At 50.0% G+C, this 24,597-nt stretch overlaps 1 protein-coding gene across 6 annotated transcripts in view; it reads left to right on the top strand.

The window, feature by feature from the left end:
- SLC8A3 (solute carrier family 8 member A3) overlaps nt 1-24,597 on the top strand; it is a 101,393-nt gene that overhangs the window by 66,237 nt on the left and 10,559 nt on the right. The window contains exons 1-3 of one of the 6 annotated variants that reach the window (XM_040560368.1): nt 12,277-12,338; nt 13,320-13,423; nt 22,505-22,522. In XM_040560368.1, coding sequence (XP_040416302.1) covers nt 13,405-13,423; nt 22,505-22,522 — 37 coding nt within the window. In that variant the 5' untranslated portion in view covers nt 12,277-12,338; nt 13,320-13,404. Of the gene's footprint in view, nt 1-12,231; nt 12,339-13,319; nt 13,424-13,453; nt 15,838-22,504; nt 22,523-24,597 lie in introns of those variants that run through there. The other 5 variants (XM_040560365.1, XM_040560366.1, XM_040560371.1 and 2 more) reach the window with 5 other exon arrangements.

Below are 24,597 nucleotides of genomic sequence, written 5' to 3' on the forward strand. Positions count from 1 at the left end.
AAGCCAACTTTTGCAGCTGCAGGCTATTTCTGCTGTAGACCATCTCTAAGCCCTCAATAGGGAGTTACTTTCAAGGCTGGCTCTGCAAACCCTTCTCACCATTAGGACAATGAAAAAGCCAGAGCCTGTGGCTCACAGGCTTTCCTCTACTCTTGCAGTGTCCACTGGAAGCACAACTTGCCGTTAGTCTCGATGTGAGTATAGGGCAATATTTTGCCTGGGCAGCATCATGATATTGAGTCTTACGCAGCTTGAGTAGAACGAGAGTGGGCTGCTCAGACTGCTTCAGGAAGCCCTAAATGTCTTCCTCTGGCTCTTGCTCTGGCCCCATCTCCGAGTTACAGCCCCTGAGCCAGTGAGTGGGGCCCCACCAAGGAGGGTTAGGGGACCTGGAGGGCTCACAGCACTTCTCGTTGTGATCTTGCAGCCTCTGAGCACTGGTGAGGCTTCTGTGAATGGGTCAGAGGACAGAAATAGGCAGCAGCTGCAGGCATGAGGGTGTTCCCCGTGGGGGAGGCATGGCCAGCCCTGGGCGTCGCTTGTGTGCTGTCCTCGGCTGCTCTAGTTGCCTGCTGCATGTGGAGCTGAGCATGTCTTTGACATCCTCTCTGCTTCTGGAGAGCAGAGATAAATGCGGCTTACCCGTGCACAGCACCGGGAGAGCCTCAGCCCAATGGGGCATGTGTTCAGGCCTAGTCTGTGGCTGATCAGGATCAGCTGTCAGGGACATTTACCATTTACAATTTACTTCTGAGAATACATTTTGCTCCAGCACCTTTTGGGGTGGCTGGGGAAGCAGGGAGGGAGGTTGGTGGCAGGGAGGGTTTGAAAACTAGCATGAGCTGCTGATAAACACAGACAGACACTCAGGTAAGCAGACAGAGCAGAAGGCTCCTGCTCTTGACAGCCTCCCCAGTGTACAGCAGTATCCTTGTAGGAGCGCTGACATGGCAGGGCATGGGTGAACTGAGCTGGAAGAGAGCTGAGGCTGGGGCAGGGTGGGCATGAGGTGCAGGCACCGATGCACTGCTGCCCAGCAATGTTCCAGCTGGGCAGAGGGCTGGCTGGTACCTCCTTTCAAGGGGGGAAAAAATATCAAAATCAGCTCGGGGGGGAGGGAAATCAAGCCTGCCTTTTTGATTCTCTTTGGAAACTCTTTATCTTGCTATTTCAAGTTCTAAAAAAAAAGTCTTCTAGGACCTACAATGGGAAAGACACTTCACAGAGTCAGGGAGTTATCTTTTAAGATGAAAGGGCTTGGAAGGCAAAAGAGGAGATAATTAGGCAACACAGAAAGCACAAGGGATTCCTTGCAGAGGTCTGCTTGAGGTTTCAGCTTTCAGAGCTCCAGCTAAAGGCAGCTGTGCCATGTCAGAAAACCCCTGGAGGTATTTGCTGATGTTGGAGTAGATGGTGCTGTGTGCGCCACTGATATTGGCGAAAGACCAGTACTCGGAGAATTATTTTTTTCATTTGATAATGGTTATGGCTCTAACCAGATGGTGAGAAGTGTGTGAGACCAGCCTGTAGCCCCCAGGTTCAGTGGAAGTTTGATGGGATGGACACCGAAGTGGATCAGGCTGGGCTTTGTCAGGGCAGAAGCTGGAGGCTGGTCAAGTCAAACAATTGTTCAGTGCCTCCAAAACTTGAAAGGGAGAAGACAGCATCATAGATTAAGGTCCAAGTGTTTGAGGGACTTGTAATAGGGGAACTCAGCAAGAAGGGGAATGAGACTTGAGGAGCAAGTTTGGATGAAGTTCCAGGAGCATCTTTGAGGAGCATCTTTGGCAAGTTCTTCTGAAGAACTAAGGGCTTTGGTGCTAACTTTTGCCACCAGGCAGAAAGGGCAGGAGGAGACTCTTGCCTGTCAGCCAGGGACCCTGGGAGGAGTTCAGGCTGTCTCTGATGTGGATTGGTCAGAAGGGTTTGGCAAAAGCACTTCCCACAAAACAGGATCCACATGTGAAGGCTGAGAGGGGACTAAGTGCTATGGCGGTAATTATAGCAGTAAGATGATGACTGTGTTGATTAAAGGAGGCCAGTTGGGTGGCTGAGGGCTGCACAGGCTGTAGTCTGTTGGGTCTGTTTGATCTGGCCATGCCAGCAAGCAGCGCTTGTTCCCATCCCTCAGGGAGCCAGGCTGTCCTGCGGGAGGACTGGTTGTGGGGAGGCACAGCGGTGTCTGACATCACTGCCCTTTGGGAGTGGAAGCAGGGGCATCTGGAAAATGAGGCAAGGCTTGAAGGGTGTCCTGCTGCTAGATTTAATCCTTCTGAAACACCCTTGTTCACTGCAAAGGTGACTGATGACATTTTTTGTTCAATTTTTGAATAAGGAGGGGGCTTTTTTATGGTTAAAAGCTCTGGATGCTGGAGGAAGAGGCCCATCACTACAAGCCCAGCAGGGCTGGCCCCCTCCAGGGAACCTGCGTTTTAGCTCCCAGGAGCTAACAAGTGGCCCCCTTTTGTGTTTCCTGTGTGTTGTTTTTAGGTAAGAAATAGAATGAAAACAGTCCCAAAGAGTGCAATGAAACAGTGTAACTGGGTATCCTCTGCCCTGTTTCCATTGCCATAGAAGAGGGGAAAAAAAGGAAACAGTGAGCCTGGCCAAATGCACATTGCCTTGGATAAAGATGCAATATATCGGCTCTGTGTGATGGTTGGATGTGTAACTGTGATGTTGCTGTGGCAATTCGGTGTGATGTCCCTTATCTTGGTCACAAGGAGCCTGTGACTGGAGCCAAAGCACCCGGGATCCGGCTCCAGTTCCTTTTGTTCGTATATAATAATTCTATCTGCAGCGTGCAGGGCAGGCTCATTGCAGGCTGGCAGCTGAACAGCGTTGTTTGCAGCTCATTAATTTCCTACAGATTGCTGCCTTGCTGCTCCGTTGAATGTAGAGCAACTCAAATGGCTGGGCTGAGCACTGCCCCGCTGGGCTGGAAGCACTGCGTGCTCTGTGTGGGGAGGGAGGGAAGGAAGGAGGGATGTACGAGGCTGATGTCCAGAGGTTTCCCTGTGGCAATAGCAGCTTGCGAGGGAAGACTTTCTTTTCCCAAGTTTCTGAGCGTGAAGGGCTTGTAGTTGTCCAGTCTCTTCCCAGCCTGTGACTGCACACCTCTGTAACACTTTCACCAGTGTCGTATCTGCACATGTGGCAGCTGGAGCCTGAGTCCCTTGGCATCTCACCTGGGGCAGGGCAGGCTGGGGCTGACCCTCTCTGCTGGCAGCCCGGCCACCAGAAATAGCTGCTGTGGCATTTCCACAACTCTCAGCTCTCTGTTCTTCAGTTACCAAGCCAGACTGGGACATGTTACATGATGTTGTCCCTTCATCAGGGCTTTATAAATCAATTTTCCTGTCTCTTTCCCACCTGAGCAGTTGGTGCAGAATCGATATGAGCTTGTAATGCAACACAGCAGCCAGCAAAACTCGAGTGGAGCTCACAGTGGGCTGGCTTTGGCCCTCAGGCAACAGTGGCTAGTGTGTCTGTGCTGGGGTGCCACGTGGCATTACAGGCCTGGTTCTGGCAACCCTACAGCCAAAGGTTTTTGCGTGTCTGGGATTTCACAGAACTGAATGCTGAAGAGAGATCGAAGAAGTTACGCAGAGCTCAGCTGGGCTGCAGCCAGCAGTGGGTGGCCTGCAGCCCTCAGAGCTGTGCCCAGAGAGGAGAACACGGCTGGCTATCCTGAGCATGTCCGGGGTGGATGTCCTGGGCGTGCAGGTGGCTATCAGCGCCCACAGGGCACATTTAAACCTGCCACAACGGCACTGAGTGATGCAGGGCAGACCCAAGCCATTGGCAGTGCTGGGGGGACCATTTCAGCTAGCAGGTTTTGGCAGTTTTTGCCCTACAAGGAGCTTAAAGCCTCCCTGTGCCGATGAGTGCTGTTCTGAATCTGGCACTTCTCATTCCCCAACTTCCTCTCCCCCTTCATCCCCACCTTCTCGTCCTTGCCAGCATCTCCATGGCAACCCTGTTGCTGAAGAATAGAGAAGACATCTAAATATAGCTTCCAAATCTCCATGCCTTCAGCTAAAAGCCTAAAACCAAGGGCGACAGCTGGAAGCACCAGGCTGCTAACACCAGCCAGTAAGGAGGTGGGACTCAGGAGCGCCTTGGTGGGCTGGGGTCGCTCCCAGCTGAATTTGGGGACCAGTTTGGCTCGCGACCAGCTCAAGGCACTCTGAGATGGCCAGCCTGCTTTCAAAGGCCTTTAGTAAGGAATGCATTGTCTCCCTTCTTTCTCCACCCTGTAATTTTTCTAAAGTTTTCTACTGTGTGACCGGAGTGGGATTGTGGCTGGGGTTTTGCTCCTCTCAAAAATCCCTTTCTAAGACAAAAAGGGCACATCATCTTCTCAGAAAAGCTGTTCCCCTGGGAAGCAGCCCAAGCTGGGTAGGAGAGAAATGCTCCTGCCCAGGATCCTGGCACTGCTTTGCACCTACACCAGGCTGATACCCACCAGAAGTGGCTGGCTTCATGGACTGCCAAGTCGAATTACTACTTGTACAACACAAGAGTTTATTGTACAGACCTCAACAAATAAGCTCCACAGGCTGCCGAGACTGTCTGCTCTCTCCTGGCCCTGAAGCACCAAATCTTGCAGGGTCAGCATGAAGAAGTTGACCTACAGCAGGCCAGGCAAGAGCCCGCTCGTGTCTGGGCACAGGCACTGCGGTGGTCAGAGCCAGCAGTCTGGAAGGTGAGGCACAAATCAGCCCAGTGGTTTTCATTGTTTGTTTTCTAGGGGATCTTTAAGATTATAGCTGAGCCTTCAAAAGGTTTAATATAGAAATAGTTTTATTAAACCAAATAAAGAAAAACACCTGTGGAGCTGGGCTGTTATGTTTGTATAACCAAACAAATAACTCAGCTGATTCAGCTGCTGGCAGGGGAGTCCAACAAACCATGTTACCCTGTTCTTTGCTTCTTTGCAGTAATTCTTAAATGCAAATTGTGGCATCTTTCTATGAGGAACCCTCCATATTAGAGAATTTTATCATGTTGAACAAAGTGAAATAAAGAATGCTTTGGTAATGTGCTCAACTGGCAGGGCTGGCTATGCTAAGGAGGTCCCAGAGCATTTTGTTGTGTCTGCCCTGTATGCATTTTCCATCTCTTCCAGGGCTTCAGAGTTGAATGTGAGACGTTTACCATTCAACATTTCCAGTGCTGATCCTGTGGCTGACACATGTGGATATACTGCATCTCTTGAGTTGTGCTTAATATATGGGGTTCTTCAGTATTTGTTTGCATGAGATGACAGTGCTTAATGGGCTCACCTGCCTGTAACTTAGCAGCTCTGATTTGTTATTGCCTGTACAGTCGTTTGCACTGGTACAAACTAGGTGTGAAACAGTCATGTGAATTTGGCAGCATTTTATATCCCGTCACATGGCAGTGGGAAGTGAGGGCTGTGCTGCTGTGGCAGGAAATAAACACAGACTGGAAGGTGAAGTTGGGCACAGCCAAAAAGTGCTCGCCAGTTTTTCTGTTCAGGATGCAGGAAGGATAATGGGCATCTTACATTTTATTTTGGCTTTATTTTTTTTTTTCACCAGCTATTGCTGTAAGTCTTTTACTGGTAGCACTTAAAAGTTTTCTAATACAAATAAAGACTTTTAAAAAGTGGATGTAGTCTTGACTATGTCCCTTTAATTATCATGTGTCAGCTATACTAAGGCATTTTCAATAGTCCTAATTGAAACATGAGCCAATTCACTAATTAGCCAAGATTACACAGGGAATACACAAAGGGAAATCACTTTTGTGTCAATATTTCCTCCTTTATCCATCACCAAGATGTGGTGCAATGTGACCAAACTCTGTGTTGCCAGCAGCTGGCAGGAATGAGTTCCTGGGGTCCCTGGTTGTTCAGTCCCCTGGGGCAGGCAGGGAAAGGCATGGCAGGGGTTGGACTGGGCTGCCCTTGAGAAAGTGCTTGTGTGCTGTACACAAAATAGGGTTACTGCCCAGGACAGGGGAGCACCAGGACTGTAGGTTACCTGTGCAGGTCCCAGCTCTGAGGTGTGGGGAAGTTCCTCAGCCCCGCTGCCTCTGTGGTGCAGCCTCCTCCTATCCCTGTGTGAGGAGGTACAGCCAGGGCATGGGGATTCCTCCCTGACACAGTGCCAAAGGTCTATTTCCCCTCCCCTTCCAAGCAAAGTTATTCCTCACGAGTCACTGTAACATCGTCCAAACGAGGAGCTCAAATGCTCTGCAAATTGTGACTGTCCCCTATCGAATCCCTGTGAGAAATTAGGATCACAGCCACCGCGTGGATATAGAAACTGAAGCACAGGGTATCGAGTGACATGGATGGCCTCAGCATTGCCTGGAGAAATGCACAGGTCATGTAATGATTAGCACGGCAGAGAACCCTGTTGTAGTAATAAAACTATAACTAGTTACTATCTGGTTACCCAAGACCAACTTGAAGGCAAAAGAGAAAAAATCCCTTTTCTAGGGGGCTTCCGTGGCACTTTACAGCAGACTGGTCCGGTAGTGCAACTGTCCAGGCTGTTCCTCGTGTGCTTGCTGCACAGAGTGGGGCTCTTGCACAGCTGCTCCTCCAAGGTCCTCATGAATGACACAGCTAGTTCCTGGAAGGTGGCCCACAGTGGCTCATCTCCAGCTTCTACACTGGCACCAGTTCTTCTGTAACTCATACATCAGCAACTTGTACATCAGTGATCTGCCTGAAACTCTATCCTGACACTTCGTCTGTCCTGTGGCTATCTGCTTAGGTAATTGGTACCAAGGTCTGCTCTGACCTTAGAGGCACCTTGAGTTCTGACCTGGCTGCTAAAGCAAACTGTGACCACCCCTGGTGGCAGCAGCTGCGTCTTTCAAAACCTGTCCCCTCTCTCAGTAATTGCCATGGAAGCCAAAAATCTCCTTTCGTGGGCATAGACTGAAGCCCAATGTGCTCCCTGTCTATCTTGATCTCGGTCTGGATAGATTCCTAAATTACCTTGATTTCCTGTTGACAGTATGATCACTCATCATTTCCTTGGTGACCTTGAATTTGATCTGCTCTGGGATCTAATGCTTTTCCCCCTCAAACACCTCCTGTCTTTATCTGTTGCTATGTGACAGTATAATCCTTTGTTTCGAAATGGCTCAGCTTGTCCCACCCTGGATTACTTGATGTGCAGCTCTCTGTGACCATGTGCATCATATTAGGGCTCCTCTTGCTGTCTTCTTCACCTTGTCTGCCAGCACTGTCATGTTGTTCTGTTAAATATCTGCCTCCTAATGAGCTGGGCAAAGACAGCTCCCCACTATACATAGCCTTATTTAATTCCCTCTGGTTTGCCTCGTGTTCTGACATCTCACTTAGCATTTCTGCTGCAGGACTTCTCAATGAGATCTTCTGGCAGGGAGAATGGGTCCTATCTGTAGTTTTGTGTTGAAAACCCAGCCTGGTGCCAGCAGTCGTGTGCTGAGCTCTGGGGAAGAGTCAGACTGGCACCACGTGCTTTGAAATTCATGGTGCAGGGACCTGTACCCACAGCACGTCAGGTGAGGATTTGGGTATACTGAGGTGCAGCAAGAACACCACGGCCTGATCCAAGGTGTGTGCACTAATGATTCACATTAATGAGTTACTAAAGATCTCCCAGGACTTCTCACTGTCCTAGGGATGTTTACCTTGCTGTCCTGGCTGCTTTCCGTCCTGGCTAACAGCATCCCACCGGGGACTGTAAATCCTGCCCTTGCACAACCCTGCCTGTTTCAATGGTATACTCTATGTGACATTTCCTGACTTACACTGTTTTCAGAGCTGAGCCTTATTTCACATTCCAAAGTCATGCAGACACATCCTCTTAACCTCCTCTGCAATAATTCCTGCAAATAAGAGTCTCCACACAGAGAGATACTCAATATTTTCTAGCACATTAATCAAATAACCATCCAGTTGTTGCCTTATGTGTTGGAAGCGGACATGTTGTCAAATAAAATGATTTTGTAGATTATCTTCTGTACTTCCCAGATGGAGAATTTAGCAACATCATGTGTGCAAAGTCCTTTAGGAGAAGATGGATGTCTATCCATTTTATCTTCTGTTGCTTACTCAGGGAAACCTCATTCTTAATGTTGCTCCCCAGGGGAGCTTTCCCATCCCTAACTTTTAAAAACAGTGATTATTTTTCAGTGCGTGTTTACAGGAGAGCCCAGATGGCACCATCTGAGGGCTCTTGGTGGCAGGAAAGCATGGTTCGGTGCTGCTGGAGGTGGTCCCTGCCAGGTCCCGTCTGACCTGCAGGCACACATGGAGAAGGATGTTACCCATGCCATTACAAACTGAAAGCATTGCTTGGCATGCTGAAAGCACCACTGAGGTCTAAATTAAAGAGCTCTTTCCGCAGATTTATCTAATGCGGGGGCTGAGGTTGAACTATGCTGTGGCTTGGTACCGGTCCTGGAGCTTTGGGGTTTGCAGCTCCAGGAGGCATTTAATGAAGGCGGTTGATTTCTATGACAGGCTTTTGGATGGCTTTTGTTGTTATCTGCTTCTGAGCTGTCTGAGGTACATCAGGGCTGCGATGGAGCTGTCGGAGAGGAAGGGGGAGGATGGCAAGTGTCCTTTCCCACTGCAGGGCTGTCAGACCGGGGAGCAAAAGCTGCTTGGCTGAGCAAGGTGCACTGCAGATCCCATCAGGGAGGGGAGAGAAATGCTCTCGGTGGCTGGAGAAGCTGCAAAGCCTGGGACACCACAGCCACTCTCCGTCAGTTGTGACCTTTCTGCGGTGACAGTCACAGGCACACGAGGCAGCTGAGAGAAACAGCACTTCCCCGCGAGGAAGTGAGCGCAGCCCCACTCCTTGCAGGTCAAGCAGCAGCCCTGCGAGCTGCTCTTACCCTGCTGCAAAGTCCCAGCGAAAGGCCAGATATTCCCCATCGGTGGCATGCTGGGCACCTTCAGCTCTGGTCTAGGGCAGTGAGCGGGACAAAGCCGATGGAGGTAACCCTGGCCTGATCCACGTGTAGGTGAATGGAGCCACTGAGCTCAGGCACACAGCCTGCGTCCCCAGCTCCTTTGGGAACGTGCCAGGTAAAAGTTCTTTTTCTCCCTATTGCTTGTAGCAAGGGGTTAAACATCAGTTTACTGGGATTGGTCACCAAATTCAGATACCCTTTTTCGAAAAGCCATGTAAGGCCTGAGGGTGCGGAGATGATCCAGTTTGCAGCTGAGCTGGTCTAGGAGCTCAGGGGATTGGTTATGCTCATACAGAGGTTTTACCAGCTATCCCGAGGTGTTTCTGCCTTCAACTTGGCCTTTTATATCAGGGCAAAACTTGAACATCTGTTTCTCTGTACAGAGAAGAGAAAATCTGAATGCTTGTCTTGTTTCCCTCAGCCTTTCCTAGAACAGCTAAAGTTTGCTTCTTTTTCCAGCAAAGGTATTGTTGGTGTTTTTTTTTTTTTTTTTCCTTCTCCCTTGTGGCAGGCTGAATCCCAACCAAGCCCAAACAATGGCAACATCGCTCAAATCTCAGTCATTTCCTTGAGAACCAACCGTCACGAGGCAGGGGGTACCTGTGCACATGAGATTTTCTCTTCTGAGCATCCCTCACCTTTGGATCACTGTTGAACCTCACTGCTTTGCCAGTGGAAAAAGGGATCAGGAGAGAGCTGGGCTTTGAGTTTTGTTTAAAGGATACAGTGCTCCAGTTCTGCCTGGGTTAATGATGCCCACAGCATGCAAGGGAGGTAAAGCTGTTTGTGCAGCCAAACTGAACCTGAGGTGGTGTCCTATTGCTCCTGTGGGATGGAGAGCTTGGGCAGGGTGGGCTCCACAGGAGGTCAGGCAGGTACTGGCCACGAACCCCAGGGGACTTCTTTTTACAAAGTCAGCATTATATTGTGCATCCTCTGTATGGTCCCCACTGCATTTTCTTTCTCATTCTTGACTGTTGCTTTTTTTTTTTTTTTTTGTAATATTAAATAAGACCCCACTACAAGGAAGTCTCATTGCTGTGGGACTACTTAGTGTGCTGTGTAGAGCTCTCTGAAGTTAACAAAATGGGCCTGCAGTGAGTCATTATTTCTTTAGTCCACAGCTTTGCGTGTACGTTGTGCAGACAAGTGGATTGTGTGAAATAAGGCTTTCCATGCACAGAGCACAGTCGTGGAGATCATCTGCCATGCACACTTTCTCATTAAATGAGTATTTCTCCCCTGCTTTGGTGTGTGCACACACTACTGATGGGAACGGGAGAGCCACCTCATAAAAAGAAAAAAAGAAAGTTGCTGTATGAAACCGAACTCCAATAGTGTGCATGCTCAATATGCATTGCATAAATCTTTAGAATGGCTTAGTTTCTGGAGACAAGTTTTGTTGCAGGTACCGAGTAATATGGGGCTCCTGGGATGAAAAACTGTAAGCAACACTAATTATGAATGGGATTTTAAAAAACAACCCACATTCAGGAAGCACTGGCTGCTTTTGAAAATCCCACCTTCTGTTTTGTAGTATGAGAGCAAGAAAGAGATCAGAGCTATGAATCAGATGTAGATTTAATTCAGCAAATTGAAAAAGCTTTGCAAAGTACCAGGGGCCCAGACAACATCTGGTTCAAAAGCAAAATTCAGTCAACCTCTCCAAAGGAAATGCAATGAAATCATTGTGATAAAGTCTTAGCAGAACACCAACATTTACACCAGAGACCTATCATTTAAAATCCTACATCCTTCAGGCTGGATTAGAGAAGATTGAAAGGGTCTAGAGAAGGGAAAGGAGGCTTGCTGGCATTACTGCAGGATATTGTTAGAGCAAGCACCGTCAAAAATAAAGCTGATTTAGCTTAAAGAATCAGAGGTGATTTTTCTTGCATATTCATACACTGATGGATATAGCAGGGGGTGTTCAAGCTCTTCTCCCTGTCCTGTATGCCATCATTTGAAAGATGGCTCAAAACAAGAGTCAGTGCAGGGAATGGGATTTCCCATCAGAGCATAGAAGAAATTATGACTTAAACGAGTCAAATTGTAGGGGAACTGGATAATTTTGGGGTCAGTAATGATATCAGTAGGAATGCAAGCTACAGCAATGAAAGTCAGCCAATCCTCACATTTCCCACTATGAAATGGTGATTTTCAGGGGGCTGCTGGCAGTAGCGTGGGTTGCAGTGTCCCCAGGATGCAGGGCTGGGCTGCTTAGTCTCTGAAGCGCTATGGGGCCAAAGACACTACGTGTGGTTTAACATCTGTGCTTAAGATAGAAAGGCTTGTGGTGTGTCAGTCCTTTCCCCAGTCAGGCAGACTGACTTCCCTGTGAGCACACAGGCAGCAGCAGCTCAGCTTAGGGAAACTGAGGCAGGCCATCATTTGAAGCCTGGAGCTATTTCTCCAGGCTCCACGATTGCCAGTCCTGCTTTTCTCATCCTTGCCATCCACAGCCGAGACTGGTTTTGGGCAAAATGCACCAGGGGCCGATCCGAGCACTGGGGCTGGGCAGGGAGCAAGGGGAGGCGGAGGTGCAGTGGTGGTGCTGTCCCTCTGTCGGAGGGACAGCTGTGCTGGGGCGAGGGAAGGGCACTATGGGCAGAGCTTGCTTTTCATTTAAAAAATGTGGTTCCAGCCTGGGTCCGGGGCTGACTGGAAGCCTGGGAGCACCGAGATGGCAAGTTCATGCCCGTTTAGAGCGTATGCACTGATACGAGCATGTAATTATATGTGATCATCAGTGCATATGCAGGCAGTGCTACATTTAATAGGGTGTAGGATCACCCTGGAATAAAAGCACTAATCCCTTCTGTCATGAGCGAGGGATGTGATTTCAGGAAGCCTTTCACCTGAGAGGAAAGCCAGCAAAGTGCAGGTATAATTTGCGGCCCCGGCTGGAAGGGGGCTGGTGAGTGGTGTGTGTGCGTGTGCTTCTGCGTGTGTGTGGACGTGGAGAGCAGTGGGGGCAAAGTGTGCCCCTCTTCTGCATGGCACAGCCCTGGTTCCTGAGACCCTTGCCAGTTTGCCAGGGGGTCAGAGCCATCCGTGTCTCACTTCATTCAGGCCCTGCCTTCAGGCCTGCTGGTTAAACAGAAATCAGCTGGCACTGCTGGCAGCAGTGGGGCTTTAGCCTCTTTTCAGGGCCACATTGAGCTCGTTCAGTGAGTGAGAAAACTTTGACTTTAATGTTCCTGTTCACCTCCCAACCTTCCTCCACTTTGCTTCTCTGTTCTCTTCTCCCCTTTATGACGCTTGTTATTTTTCCATCCACAGCAAAACAGTTCACATCAAGGTAATTGATGATGAGGAGTATGAGAAAAACAAGAATTTCTTCATTGAGCTGATGAGCCCCCGCATGGTGGATATGAGTTTACAGAAAGGTGTAGTACTGGCCCTCCAGACTAACGTTAACATTCTTCTTTCCTCTTCTCTCTTCTCCTTCCTCCTCTTCTCCTCCTCTTCCTCTGATTTCTCTTTGTTTCCAACTGCTCTGTCCTAAACACTGCTGTGCGCATACACCGTGTCACATGGTACCCATGGAGCGGGGGGACAGGGATGGTGGGGGGGCCTGGGGCAGGTGGTGAGGGATGGAGAGAGAGAAGGGTGGCCATCAGTCCTCGCTGGGAATATTTTTCCATGGATATTCCTGCTGAAGGGAAGGACTGAGGCATGTTTTGTAGTGTCGGTGGGAAGATGCTTGCCAGAAATATCCAGCATCTCCAGGGCTCATCACCTGGCCCTCGTCCAAGGTGAGAGAGCAGGTGGGGGAGAGGCAGGCAGTGTCAGGGAGGAGAAGCAATAAGACATGCCGCTTTAAAACTGGAAATCAGAAATACCAGCTAGCAGAGCTAGCCTGGCAGCAGAGACCTGCCTCACCCCACAGGGGAGTGTGGCTGCGAGTACGCAACTCTCTCTCTCTCTTCTTCTCAGGCTCCGAGCCCAGAGTCCCTCCAGATTTATTATTAATTGCGAGGGTAGCAGAAGCAATCAATCTTCCAGCTAAGACACAGTTGGTACCCCAGTGTGGCCCCCGGTGATTTCCGGGCAGCTGATACCCTTTCCATTACCATGTGACACCGAAAAACTGCGCTGCAGACGTCGCCTCCCACTAACCATCAGCAAGGTCCGACTCCCCCTCTTCCCTCCCTCCTCACCCCCTCGCCAGCCTCGTCTCCCCCCTAATGCCCTCTCGCTCCCCGAGGAGCAGCTGCGACCGATGCGCCATGTCCATGAGGCCGGCCGAGGCACGCCGCCCCGCCGGGAAGGGGCTGCATGCGAGGAGCCTGCGCTGCTGCTGCTGCTGCGTCGCCTCCGGCCGGCCGACCCGCTGTACACGGTTGTCTCTTTTGTTGTCCCTACAGGAAGACCGTAAGGGTTAAGATAGTAGATGAGGAGGAATACGAAAGGCAGGAGAATTTCTTCATTGCCCTTGGTGAACCGAAATGGATGGAACGAGGAATATCAGGTGTGAGATCCCATATGAAAAAAAATAAATAATTGAAAACAAGCAAACAGAATCAAGTCTGCAAACCCCAAATCCAGAAAATATAACCCTCTTTCTCCTCCTTCCCCTCCCTCCTTTTCTCCTCCTCCTGTGGATGGATGGACTTTTGCTCTCTGCCCTTCTGTATTCTCACTCTCACCCTGTTCCGGTGTCATCTCTGCCTTTTAGAGCCCAGCTTACTTCTGATCTTCCTTTCGTGCAATGTTTGGGCCTCAGAGGCCGTATTATTGTGACTGGGTTTCTTTGTCTTGGTCTGTTTTTGTTCTGAGCACACCTCTGCTGTTCTCCCCTCTCCTGCTCCTTTGCCAGGACCTTGGGGAATGTGAAAGACAAGAGAAAGGCACAATGCATGGCTGCCTCTTCGGCTCGTCCCGTACACCCCCCTGCCCTTCCCTCTGTTGTTGCCTGCCAGTGGCATTGCCTTGGTGCTCTTGGGTCCCTGTAAGGCGTGGTGAAAAGCCCTCAGGAGAAGAGGGAAGGTGTGAGGTATCTCGTTTTGCTTTTATTTTGAAAAATGGTTCTCCATGTCTTTCATCTGAAAAGCACCTTAATGTGTGTCAAACAACCCCAGCCTGTTGGCCAGAGGGTGTGGAGCTGTGTTGATGTCCTACTTCAGCATCGGTGCACTGAGACCCAGGATCCCCCAGCGGATCAGTATCATAGTGGGACTGAACCCTGACTTTCTGTCATGCCTTTCCTACATGTATCTTTGTCCTCGTATACGTGTTTGACCTCTTTCTCATTGAACAAGTCTTGCCATGGGCTTCACCAGCTCTGGGGTGGCCAGGGAGGGCTGGTCTTTAAACAGAAGCACTTTACAAAAAGGAATTGAAATCTACCTTCTGGGTGCCTGATACAGAGTAAAGACAGCTGTGTGCGCCCACAGGCTTATTTCTACTCCCAAGTACTGCTGCTGGTGATGGAAACATCTGGCAATTGCCTGTGCCTCACACAGCTTCCCCTTGCAGAAACGTCTCCTGTCCCTTATCTCATAAACACAGCAACTACCCTCCAGCCAGTCCGAGCTCCCATGCACAGCTCTCCAGGACATTCAGCATAGACACAGCTTGCATTAGCATGATAATGTCATATAGCATCTGTGGATTTGTAAAATGTAAACCTAAAAAGCATTCACAGTTTAATGCCGTTAGACCATCTCCTGCAGCCCCTAGGCAGTGAGGGACATGAGGTTTTGCTGTTCGTTGAGCTCAGGCCCTCGGGTTTCACCAAAGTCCAACTTCAATGAGCATTTGTTCTTGATCAGAAACAGTGACCAGCCTGCCATGTCCCATGAGGGTACGTTCCAGCAGTTAACTGCCCTCTGGCCTAAAGATGTGGGTGGGCATACGTAGAAGTTGCCTGGCCTCAGCTTTAGCTAAAAGCTAGTTATTTTCCTGCTTTTCTCCATCGGATTAAAGAACTATGTAGCATGCTGCACCTTCTGTGTAGGTACCTGCTCACTCTATCTGTATTACACTTCAATTTCTTCTTGGGAGGTTAAGGAGATTAAACCTTTGAACATGGGACTGCAAAATGTTTTCTTCAGTCCTAGAAGCATCCCAGGGTCTCCTCTCTACACATGTCCCTTCACATCGGCGGGGCTCACACCTCCATTTCACTGGGTACAGAAGGGAAATCACCTGCTCCTGGCTCTTTCCTGCCTGGGCACTCGGCAGCCTGCAGCATCTCACTGATGTTGCTGCTCAGTTGTCTGCTGTCTGTGAGCCCTGAATCCCTCTCTAAACCAGTGAGCTTCAGGATATAGTCAGGATTGGGCTGGTTTCTGTGAAGTCCTGTGTTTCTTTTTCCTGTCTAGGCCATGTCACATGTGGCTGAACAAAATCACTTATCTGAAAAAATCCAGCCTTTGAAGTGGTTCAGTCTGTACAACATCCCGTCCTCGTTGTTAGTAGGACTGTGATGGCAGTTTGCTGCTTTGTGCACATCTCATTTACACCAGCATCGACTGGAGTCAGTGGGATAGTCTGGTACATAACCGGCAGAGAGGAGATCCGTTGGACTGCTTGTTCTCCATCGCAGAACCTGCAGGCCAGCCGCTTCCCCCCAAGGTAAGGGCGCAGCCTTGGCCGGGCTCTGCTTACCAGCAGGATGCACGGGACCATGAAGAGGAGGAGATGCAGAGCCCTGGTTGGCCTCATTAGAGAAAAAGTCAGAGCTGGAGCACCGTTCTTAGAATATAAGAGCAAGATTAAAATGCATCTGTAAGTGTTCCTGGCACAAGGTGGCACAGTCGCTACACCGATTCCAGGGCATCTGGAAGGATCCCGAGCTCTGCAGTGCTGCACCCCGCAGAGTCTCCAATGTGCTTGCCTGGTGCCTGGGGTGAAGAATGAGGAGCTACAGCAGGCTTCCAGGTAGGGAGCATCTGGAGGGACAGACAGCCGCTGCCTTGCAGGCAGCTCCCAGTGGAGAGGGGCAGCCCAGGAGGTGTATGGGCTCTCAGTGCTCATGGAGGCACGCACCCGTACTGCTGTGTAGCCTCATGCACGCTCGTGTGCAGGGAAGCTCAGGCTGACTCCGAGCCACCTGCTCAGACGCATGCTCCTGCCTTGCGGGGTGCCTGAAGCACTCATATGGGTGGTGTGGCCCTGCTGGCTGTGAGGTCGGAGCAGCCACCTCTGTGCAAACAGAGGCTGCAGGGATTCAGCCACAGACTGGGGAAAAAAGTCCCAAATCACCAGCACGTAGCTGGGAGTTTGCTTGTTTTCATTGCGGTGATGAATGGGCCCCCACACGACTCGCAAGGCGAGGGCAAAGCACGGCTCCCGGCCCTCCTGGGAGGTTCAGGCTGGGTTGCTTTCGCTGAATTGTCTCTCTGGGTTTCGGCTACCCACACATTTCTTTCTAGCACCACAAAAGATGTGGTTTTCTTGACGGCCTGCCCTCATTTTGTTGTTACTCCCCGCTTAGCTCTGTCACGCTGAGCCTGTGCCTAGGGTGCCGTACGAGCATTTGATGTTTTCAGGCTGTTTTCAGACTGCTTTGTGGTGTCCTCAGAACGTTTCTTCTGTCCCCCTTTGGAGCTGGATTGTGCTGTGTGCCCTGGCTGACTGTGTGGCGCTGGGAGGCCGCCTGCTGCCCGGGCCCTGTGGGACAGCCCCATCATCCCCATGGGGACTATGCTGCGGTGGCTTTGTCATGGGGCCTGCCCCGGGACCTCACCGAGGTGCTGCCTGGCCTGAAGGACAGGAGCTAGGGTCTGGGGTGAAACGAGCGAGGAGACACGGTGCCTGCTCTTCCTCAGGGGAAGGCAGAGCTGGCAGCAGGGGTGAGCCGGTGACCAGGGGAGTAGATGTGTGCTCTTCAAACTGGCCTGGGGCAGAGTTTGGAGAGCTTATTTTGGATGTAGAACGGCGATGCCCGTTGGGTGAGGCGTGCCTGGGTCTGTGTAGCTGCAGGAGGTTTCTGTAAGAAAATTCACCCTATAGCTCTGGCTCTTTTGCACCTGCTAGCCCCTTCCCAGAGGAGCAACATCTCTGAGGCCCAGGAAGGTGCCTGTGGTGATCCAGACACAAGCTCCTGTCTTCAGGTTGCTCAGGGCCCACACAACGTGTGACAGCTACTTCAGGGTAAACACAGGTGCTCCTCCTGTCCGTATAACGAACTGATAGAGCCTTGTGACTGAAATATTGTGCACCATCTGCAGAGGCTGATCCTCACTGCTTGCCCCCCCTTGTATCAGTACCTGCTCTGAGCCTGTGGGCATGCTGTTGTCAACCTTGGCTGTAAGGGGAGCTGACCACTAATTCCCTTTCTTCGCTCCTCTCCTGTATATAAATGTAATGTCTGCAGCACCAAGCCCCATCTGGCAGCCCATATAGTCTTTTTCACCAGTTGCTTTCTGCAACTGGAGTTTCTCAAAGACTTTCTGGTCATCCATATAAATCGCATTGAGCAGTTTGACTTTAGCAGCTCGTTCTGTTGATGTGCTCAAATAATTCAGAGGTTAGAAGAGATCTGGGATGGGTATCTTGCCAGCCCATTCCATGACGAAGACTGATACTAGTTCTGTAGTGGCACATTAGGTGCAAAAAGCACTGGCAAAGATGGCACTTGGTGCAAGCTAGTTATATTGAAGTGAATAAATACAAAGAAATCAGAGAGAATCATGTTCTTTGCTTGGCAAAGAGGGTAAGAGTGTAGCTTTTTTCTGTGCTCCTGGTTATCTCCCAAGTTTCCTGATTTTTATTCTGTTATCTTTGTTTCTAAGAAATCAATCTCCGGATCCTTCTTGTGTCACCTTTTCTCCACATGTGCAGTTATAAACTGAATCACTGCCTGCTGAGCACTGCAGGACTTTGAAACCTCCCCACACCCTCAGCCACTTTTCTGGCCAACCTTTTTTCAGCACCTTTTAAAAGTGTTTCTGCCGCGAAACGAGTCTTTCCCTTTAGGTCAAGACGCAATCCTTCAGTTTCACCGTTACTCCCATGGCAGCTCTGGTATCATTTCATGATGCCCTCAGCTCAGGCCTAGGTTTTTGCTGCTGTCAGCCCTGCAGGATTTCAGAGAAATCCAGCCTGTTTTTACTTTCTTCACACATTAGCTTTCACACTTTGTCCACAGCCCTGGATTACAGGAGCAAAACTGGCTTTGCTTTCCCTAGAAAAAGTCAGTCTTCTGCTTATATTGTGGTTAACCTTAGGGCTGATAGAGCCCCAATGGCAAGTGAGGCTACATTGGAAGATTTCACTTGATAGCAGATAATGGTGAAAATAGCATCTGGAAAATTACGTTTCATGAGGGTAATTGGGAATCTGCTCTTGAGAATCCAGCTAGTGGCACAACGATAGAAGATTCAGCCCCAGGGATGGTGCCTGAACACTGTAGAGCATTACGCTCTGTAAAAGGGACAGACATCCTTCATGCAAAATTCTGCTTCCAAAACCATGATATGACTGCAAGATATGACTTTGCTGGAAGTGGGAGCACAGGTGGCCAGTGAGCACTATTAAATAGATGGCTGGCATGACCTGGCTTGGAAAGATTTCATCTGAAATCCCCTCAAGCCTCCCAGCACTGAGTGAAGTGGTGTGGACGAATCTCCTGACGCAACTCCATTTAATTGAGTGTCAACACGCCATACAGAAAAGCTTCATGGCTCAGAGGATGGATGTGGAGTTAAGGATTACATTGCGAAGAAAAATGGGCTCCTAGTTTGCATTGATCCAATTGAGTTATCTGTTTCAAAATATTGGTGATGATGTAACTGGGTACAAAGGTCCATGCCTGGATAAGATAAGCCACATCGATGTGTGAGAACATGCACCGCAGTTTGCTGAGGTGTGGGCAGAGTCTGGGAAATTCCTTCTTCCATCAGCTGCTAATTGGAATAGCAAAAAAAATGCTAGATTTCTGCCGCCTTTTTCTCTGAAGGTTTAATATTTTGCTTGCAGCTCTGTGATTAAGCTGAAAGCTGCTAATTCTCCTAATGGACAGAAGGGATCAAGGTCTGTTTCTTGGAGTCTTTGTCATTGACTTCAATAATAACAGGATTCAGGCTAAAGCTGGAAAAGCTCCACCTTGCTTATCTTATGAAAAATACACGTTCATAGCTCTTCATAGTCCTTTAGGGAAACAGTTCGCTCACCTCAGTGCAATCTGGAGCCACAGCAAAGCTCTCGCCTTTTCCTCTTGCTGCCTTCTGCCTGTGCTGTGTGTAAAGGGGGCTCCCCTCAAAATCCACAGCCACCCTCATGTCTGCTCACTCTGTAAGTAGCAGGTGTTTAACCACCTGTGAGGATCCTCTCATCCACACAGTGGCTTCCTGTCTTAGGCACATTGATTAGAGAAGATTTATGTTAATCAAGAATGAGGCTAGAATAAAGCATGCAATGTGGTCAAACCTCTCTGTGAGGTACAAACAGCAGAAAAAAGGTATTGATTGTTTAGAAAACATCTGTGGCAGACATCTAGCACATCCAGTTGCTGTAGATTACAGGATTGTCTAATTTTTGGTCTGCTCCCAGCCGAAGCTGGTTCCCCTTGTTTTAACCTTCTTTGTGCTCAGTGGAATTGAGGCAGAAGAGAACGCAGTTCCTGATCTGTGAACCACACCAATACGCCTGTCACAGCAGAATTTGACCCCAAAGTACATTGCAGGCATGCAGATGGCAGCTTTTATTGGTCATCGGCTTATTAGCAGCTAAGTTCAGGACTAAATTCTTTGCCCCCAGCCCACTTGCTACTGGTGCGAGCACGTGTCAGCACATTCAGGGATTCGCACCAGTAGACCAGTTCTTGCAGAGCAGCAACTACAGAGGCCGGGCTCAAAGAGGAAACGTGAAGCATTGCATCCGTCGTCACTATGAGCTTGAGTGGTTTTATCCATGTATCACTCCTCCATGCTTGCTCACTTCAGCATATGCCTGCTGTCCTCCTTCTGTATTGAAAGCAAGGCTTTGAGTCTCCTGAGAATCCAGGGAAAAGTGTGGTTAGAGCCTACCTTGTCTGCAGGCATGGGTGTTTTTCTGCGCTCCTGCTGCGCAAGGTTTGGGTGCAGGGTGCTTGGCACTGTGATTTTGAATTTGGCTACTGAACTGATTTTAGCAGCTGCCTATAAGAAGATGCTTGCCAAGCCTCTGAAGCTACCTGAGATGCCAATAGCAAGTGCTGAGGTGGCCTGGCTGGGGCCTGGGGAGTGAGAGAAGAGCAAGGGTGAAGAAGGAGGAGAGGTGTGTGAGGACACAGCGGGGCAGCAGAGGAAGGTTTGTAGGATGGGAAGAGCACAGGGGCTGTCAGGGGAGCTGGTGCAGGTGCAGCATCCCCAGATGGACTGTCAGGAAACGTTACAGGTCAGGACTAAGGGCACATTAGCAGATGCATGTGCAGAAAGGAAGCTTTAGTCCATGAAATCATTTTCTTGTTTGCATGCACAGCATTCACTCAGAAATATAAAGATAAAATAATCCCTTGCCTTTCTCCATGCTATATTCTTGATGTTTCATTCATAGCTTTATAGGCTTCTTCAAATATTCATGTATCATATCATAAGTGAAAGGGAGAAAAATACTTCTTTTGCAGGCTCAAAAGCAAATGGGAAAAAAATAAACTCAAATCCCAGAGCACTAGAATAACATTTTAAAAAAACATGAGGAACCAATGTCTTCTTTTTTTTTTTTTTTTTTTAATAACCACAGTAGCTTAGGGGCCCAGTAATATTTCATTATATTAAATCTGAACACTGAGTTGACCCATTGTATTAATGCCTGCAATTGCAAAAGTCAAAGTAAATTTCCCCCTATTGTCTTGAGGACCAGAAGACCACAGAAGAGGAAGGAGGCCACAGCAGGACAGAGCTACGAGGAGCCTCCAGATTCACACTATGAGGAGCAGTGACAGGCCTGTTGGAGACTTGCAGACAAAGTCCTGTGGAGGACAGGAGATTGTGCAGTCAGAGCAACTACCCCACTGCTTCACGTGGCTCTGTGGTACTGTACTTGCTGCAGAACATATTCATAAATGGTTCCTCCAGAGGTTTTTGACTCTGGAAAGGAATTGACTTCTGAAACATGAGGGATGCTTAGCGAGGAGCCTCTTCATCTCCACTTGCTGTCAGGCTCCGTAGTGACTCTGAGCTGATGTGCAGGGCACTGGTGTTTTCCTGGTAGTGCCGAACCACGCAGCTGGTCCTGCCTGCTCTGTTGCCTCTCTGCAGCCTGCAGGGAAGGGTTTCCGATAGTGCGCAGGAGTGCCTGAGAGCCAGGACACAACATCACTTTCCTGGCTCTGCCGCTGATGTGCTGTGCGACCTTTGACGAATTGCTTAGGAAATCACTTTCCAACCAGAGCAGATAAAATTAGGTACCTCTGTGTAAAAGTGCCTGCTTCTCAGAGGCCTGAGCCGGCAAGCCTGGGATAAATTAGCACTTTTGGATTCCTGCCCATTTCTGAGTTTGCAAAATGTTCCCTTTAGCCTCTCTTTGCTGGTTTCACCATCTGTCAAATGGGGATGTTAATACTGACTCAGTCTTTGTACAGAGTTTTAAGCTTCTGAGACTAAAAGTGTGTGATAATAAGTGTTAGTAATTACAGTACTGTCGTAGCATGCAACCGAGTCTTCAGAGACCAGCTTGCTGTTTGAAGGACAGGTAGAAGTCAGAGCTAAGGCACAGTGCTCACCCCTCTTGGAGAGGGTTCAGTATATTTTGCTATGTGATACCCCATACAGACTTAAGGGTAGTTACTTGGAAACTTGGGCGTAGGCTGTGGCATTCTAGGGGGACACCTAGGAGGGGCCCAGCAGGACATTTCTTTGGGACAACTGTGGAAATGAAGTCAGGGGAGCCAGCATATGGAAAGTCAGGGTAAGGTTGTCCCTTACCGGGACCTCCATGCCACTCTCCTCCCACCTCCATCCTCGTGGGACCATATGGTGACAGGTGCCGGGAGGCAGCCGCACCCCCGTGCAGATCTGGCAAGCAGGCTGGGAGCAAGGAGAGCCAGGAAGACCCCACGCCGTGATCTTTGAGCCTACCTGTGCCCTTCTTGGCACCTGTGGGGTGTAGGGGAGGCCAGGAACAGCCAGGGTGTCCCTGGTGATGATGCACAGACACGTTACCCCTGCCCTCTCACTGGCCCTGAGGCCAGCACCCATTTTATCAACACCTCCCCTAGCTGAGGCTCTTGGCAAGCTGCAGTTTGGGTCATGTCAGGCCCCGATGGCAAGCGTGACTGTCCCCCCACTTCTTTCCCTTCCCCTCCCTGCTACTGCCCACCTGCATCCCATTCTTCTGCCTTTGCTCGGGGGTCGGGGGGATGATTTTTGGGAGCCAGAGCACTGATGCGGTGCTCACCAGTGCTCGCCAGCATCATCTCCATCTCGCTGCCACGGGGTCTGCTCCCCAGCCTGTGCCTGGCATGCGGCCCTGGGGAGCTCGCACACTGCACTGAGCCATGGCCATCACTCACTGAACGTTGTCCTCTGCTAAGCAGCTTCTGCTTTTTCCAGCGAGATATTAACTTTCTCCCTGTTTTCTTCTTTCTCCCTTTCTGTCTTGTGTCGTTCTTCTCTCCGCACAGCTCTGCTGCTCACCCAAGGTAAGACTGCTTTTTCTCTTTTCCTCTTCCTTCTCTGCCTCTGTTTTCATCTTCTTCAGTCAGCCTCTTCTGTTGGCATTTGTTGTGTGCAGGGATCCCCCCACCTCCAGGTGCTCCATCCAGCAGGAGCTGGGTCAGAACGATGTGTCAAGACCATGGCAGTGGTTGAAGTCTGAGAGCCTTTCCCCAATTCCAGATATTTCCCTGCAGTTTTGGGAAATGTCCCAACCAGGTTGGAAGACAGAACCTTCAGCTCTGGCCCTGACTCTGCCCTCTCTTCGGGCAGCCCAGATTTTCCTGTGGTTTTGGAGCTGCTCGGCTGGGCAGGCACCTGGGGTGTCCCCACTGCCTGTCCCTGGGGGGGCACCCAGTGCCGACAGCACCTCTAGGATGTGATGCACATCAACACTGCTCCCTTCCACCCCAGCTCCAGCTCTGTGCTCCTCACCTCCTATCACGGCAGGATTTTACATTTATTAGTACTGAATCCCACCTCTTTGCCTGAAATCCCCACCATGCTGGTCTCTCTTGGCATCCTATATTTTTCTCACTCTTTCAATTCCAGGCATGATTACAGTTGAATTTGCATTAAAGAAACATTTGTCAACAGCTGAGGCCAGGCATGCAGGGTGCAGGGAGGAGCTGGCAGGTTTGCCTGCAGACTAGAAAAACAACCCCCCCAGATTTAGAAGCTGTGAGTCCTGCAGCAGGCTGCGGTGACGGTGGGGGGCTGCTTGCAGGCACGGCTTCAGAACCCCTGAAAAGATCTGTGTGCTCCTTTGGCTTGCCATAGGCCGTGGGATTTAGTACAAGTTTTTGCTTCAGGTGAATTTAAGGCACTGATGGCGTATGTTCGTAACACCTGAGCTGTGCTGCAAACCAAGGGAGCAGTGTCTCTGCAGTGCAAGCTTCTGTCTCTGAGATTTTTAGGAGGATGCCAAGGCTGCTGTGCAGGGGATGGCCTGAGCCCACAGGAGATGAGGCTAATTAGGAGATTGCTAGTGGCAGACAGAAGTCCCAAGCTCCCCAGATATCAGCTTAGGGTGTTATGGAAACCTCCTCCGAGCAGTTTGGATGGCTTCCTTTGTTACTTCTTCAGGTCCAGGAGGACTGGAAATAAGTTGAGCACAGCCTCCTTCACAGTAATTTCATTGCTTTAATTCAGTAGCTGCCTAATTTGATCAGAACCTCAGGAACCAAATAATCTGTATTAAAATAATATAACTTTCTCCCGCTATTGTGATCCGGCCTGATTGCTTTTGGCAGCTGTTACCGGATGACGTGGTCGCCAGCTAAGGAAAGTTGCACTCCAGCAACAGAGAAAAGCTTCCTCTCTGTCCGTGATGGGAGAGGTCTCTGGGGTGCCAGCCCCCCGCCACCCTCCTTGCCGGGGTGCCCGTGGGGTGCACGGCAGGCACTCGGCTGGGGTCTGGGCTCAGCCGGCGCGCACGCTGGGGTGTCACTCAGCAGCCATCACGCCTAATAAGCGGGGAGAGAAGTGACGTTCTCATTTAGTCTGTGTCATGTTAGATTTAGGTTACGTGGAAGCGCAGGAATCTTTGTGAAAATGGCTTGGTTGAGCGTTTCGGTGCAATCTGTCGGTCCTCTCCCTCCCGGAGCATCTTCAGTGCTCCTCTGCCGCTGCTGTGGTGTTTGCCCTTGTGTGCTGTGGCCCCCACTCCCCAACTCTTTGCAGAAGCCCTGGGAGCCTGCATGCACTGTCAGCACATAAATGGGCCCAAGTGCTGACCCATCCCTTGGCTGAGCAGCCCTTCCTTCAGAGCAGGTTGGGAGCCTGGCTGCGCCCACCCCTTGCAGAGCCATCCCTGGGAGAGCCTTTGGCGCAGGTTCGGCTCTGCCTTTTGTACTCACCAAACTTCCACCAGGCCCCAAGGCAGACTTGCAAGGCTGTAAACCTGAAAGCTTTCCTTTGCGAAATGCCCGGTGCCAGCTGTTGGGGCTGCAGAGAACTGGAGCAGTTCAGGGTGGCTGTGGGGTGACTGGAGAGTCACACCTGGTAGTTTTTTACCTTCTCTGAAGCATAATCTTTTGTGTTGGCACCGGCACTGACTTCC

Source organism: Cygnus olor, chromosome 5, assembly GCF_009769625.2.
Source record: "Cygnus olor isolate bCygOlo1 chromosome 5, bCygOlo1.pri.v2, whole genome shotgun sequence".
In the NCBI taxonomy this organism is placed as follows: domain Eukaryota; kingdom Metazoa; phylum Chordata; class Aves; order Anseriformes; family Anatidae; genus Cygnus; species Cygnus olor.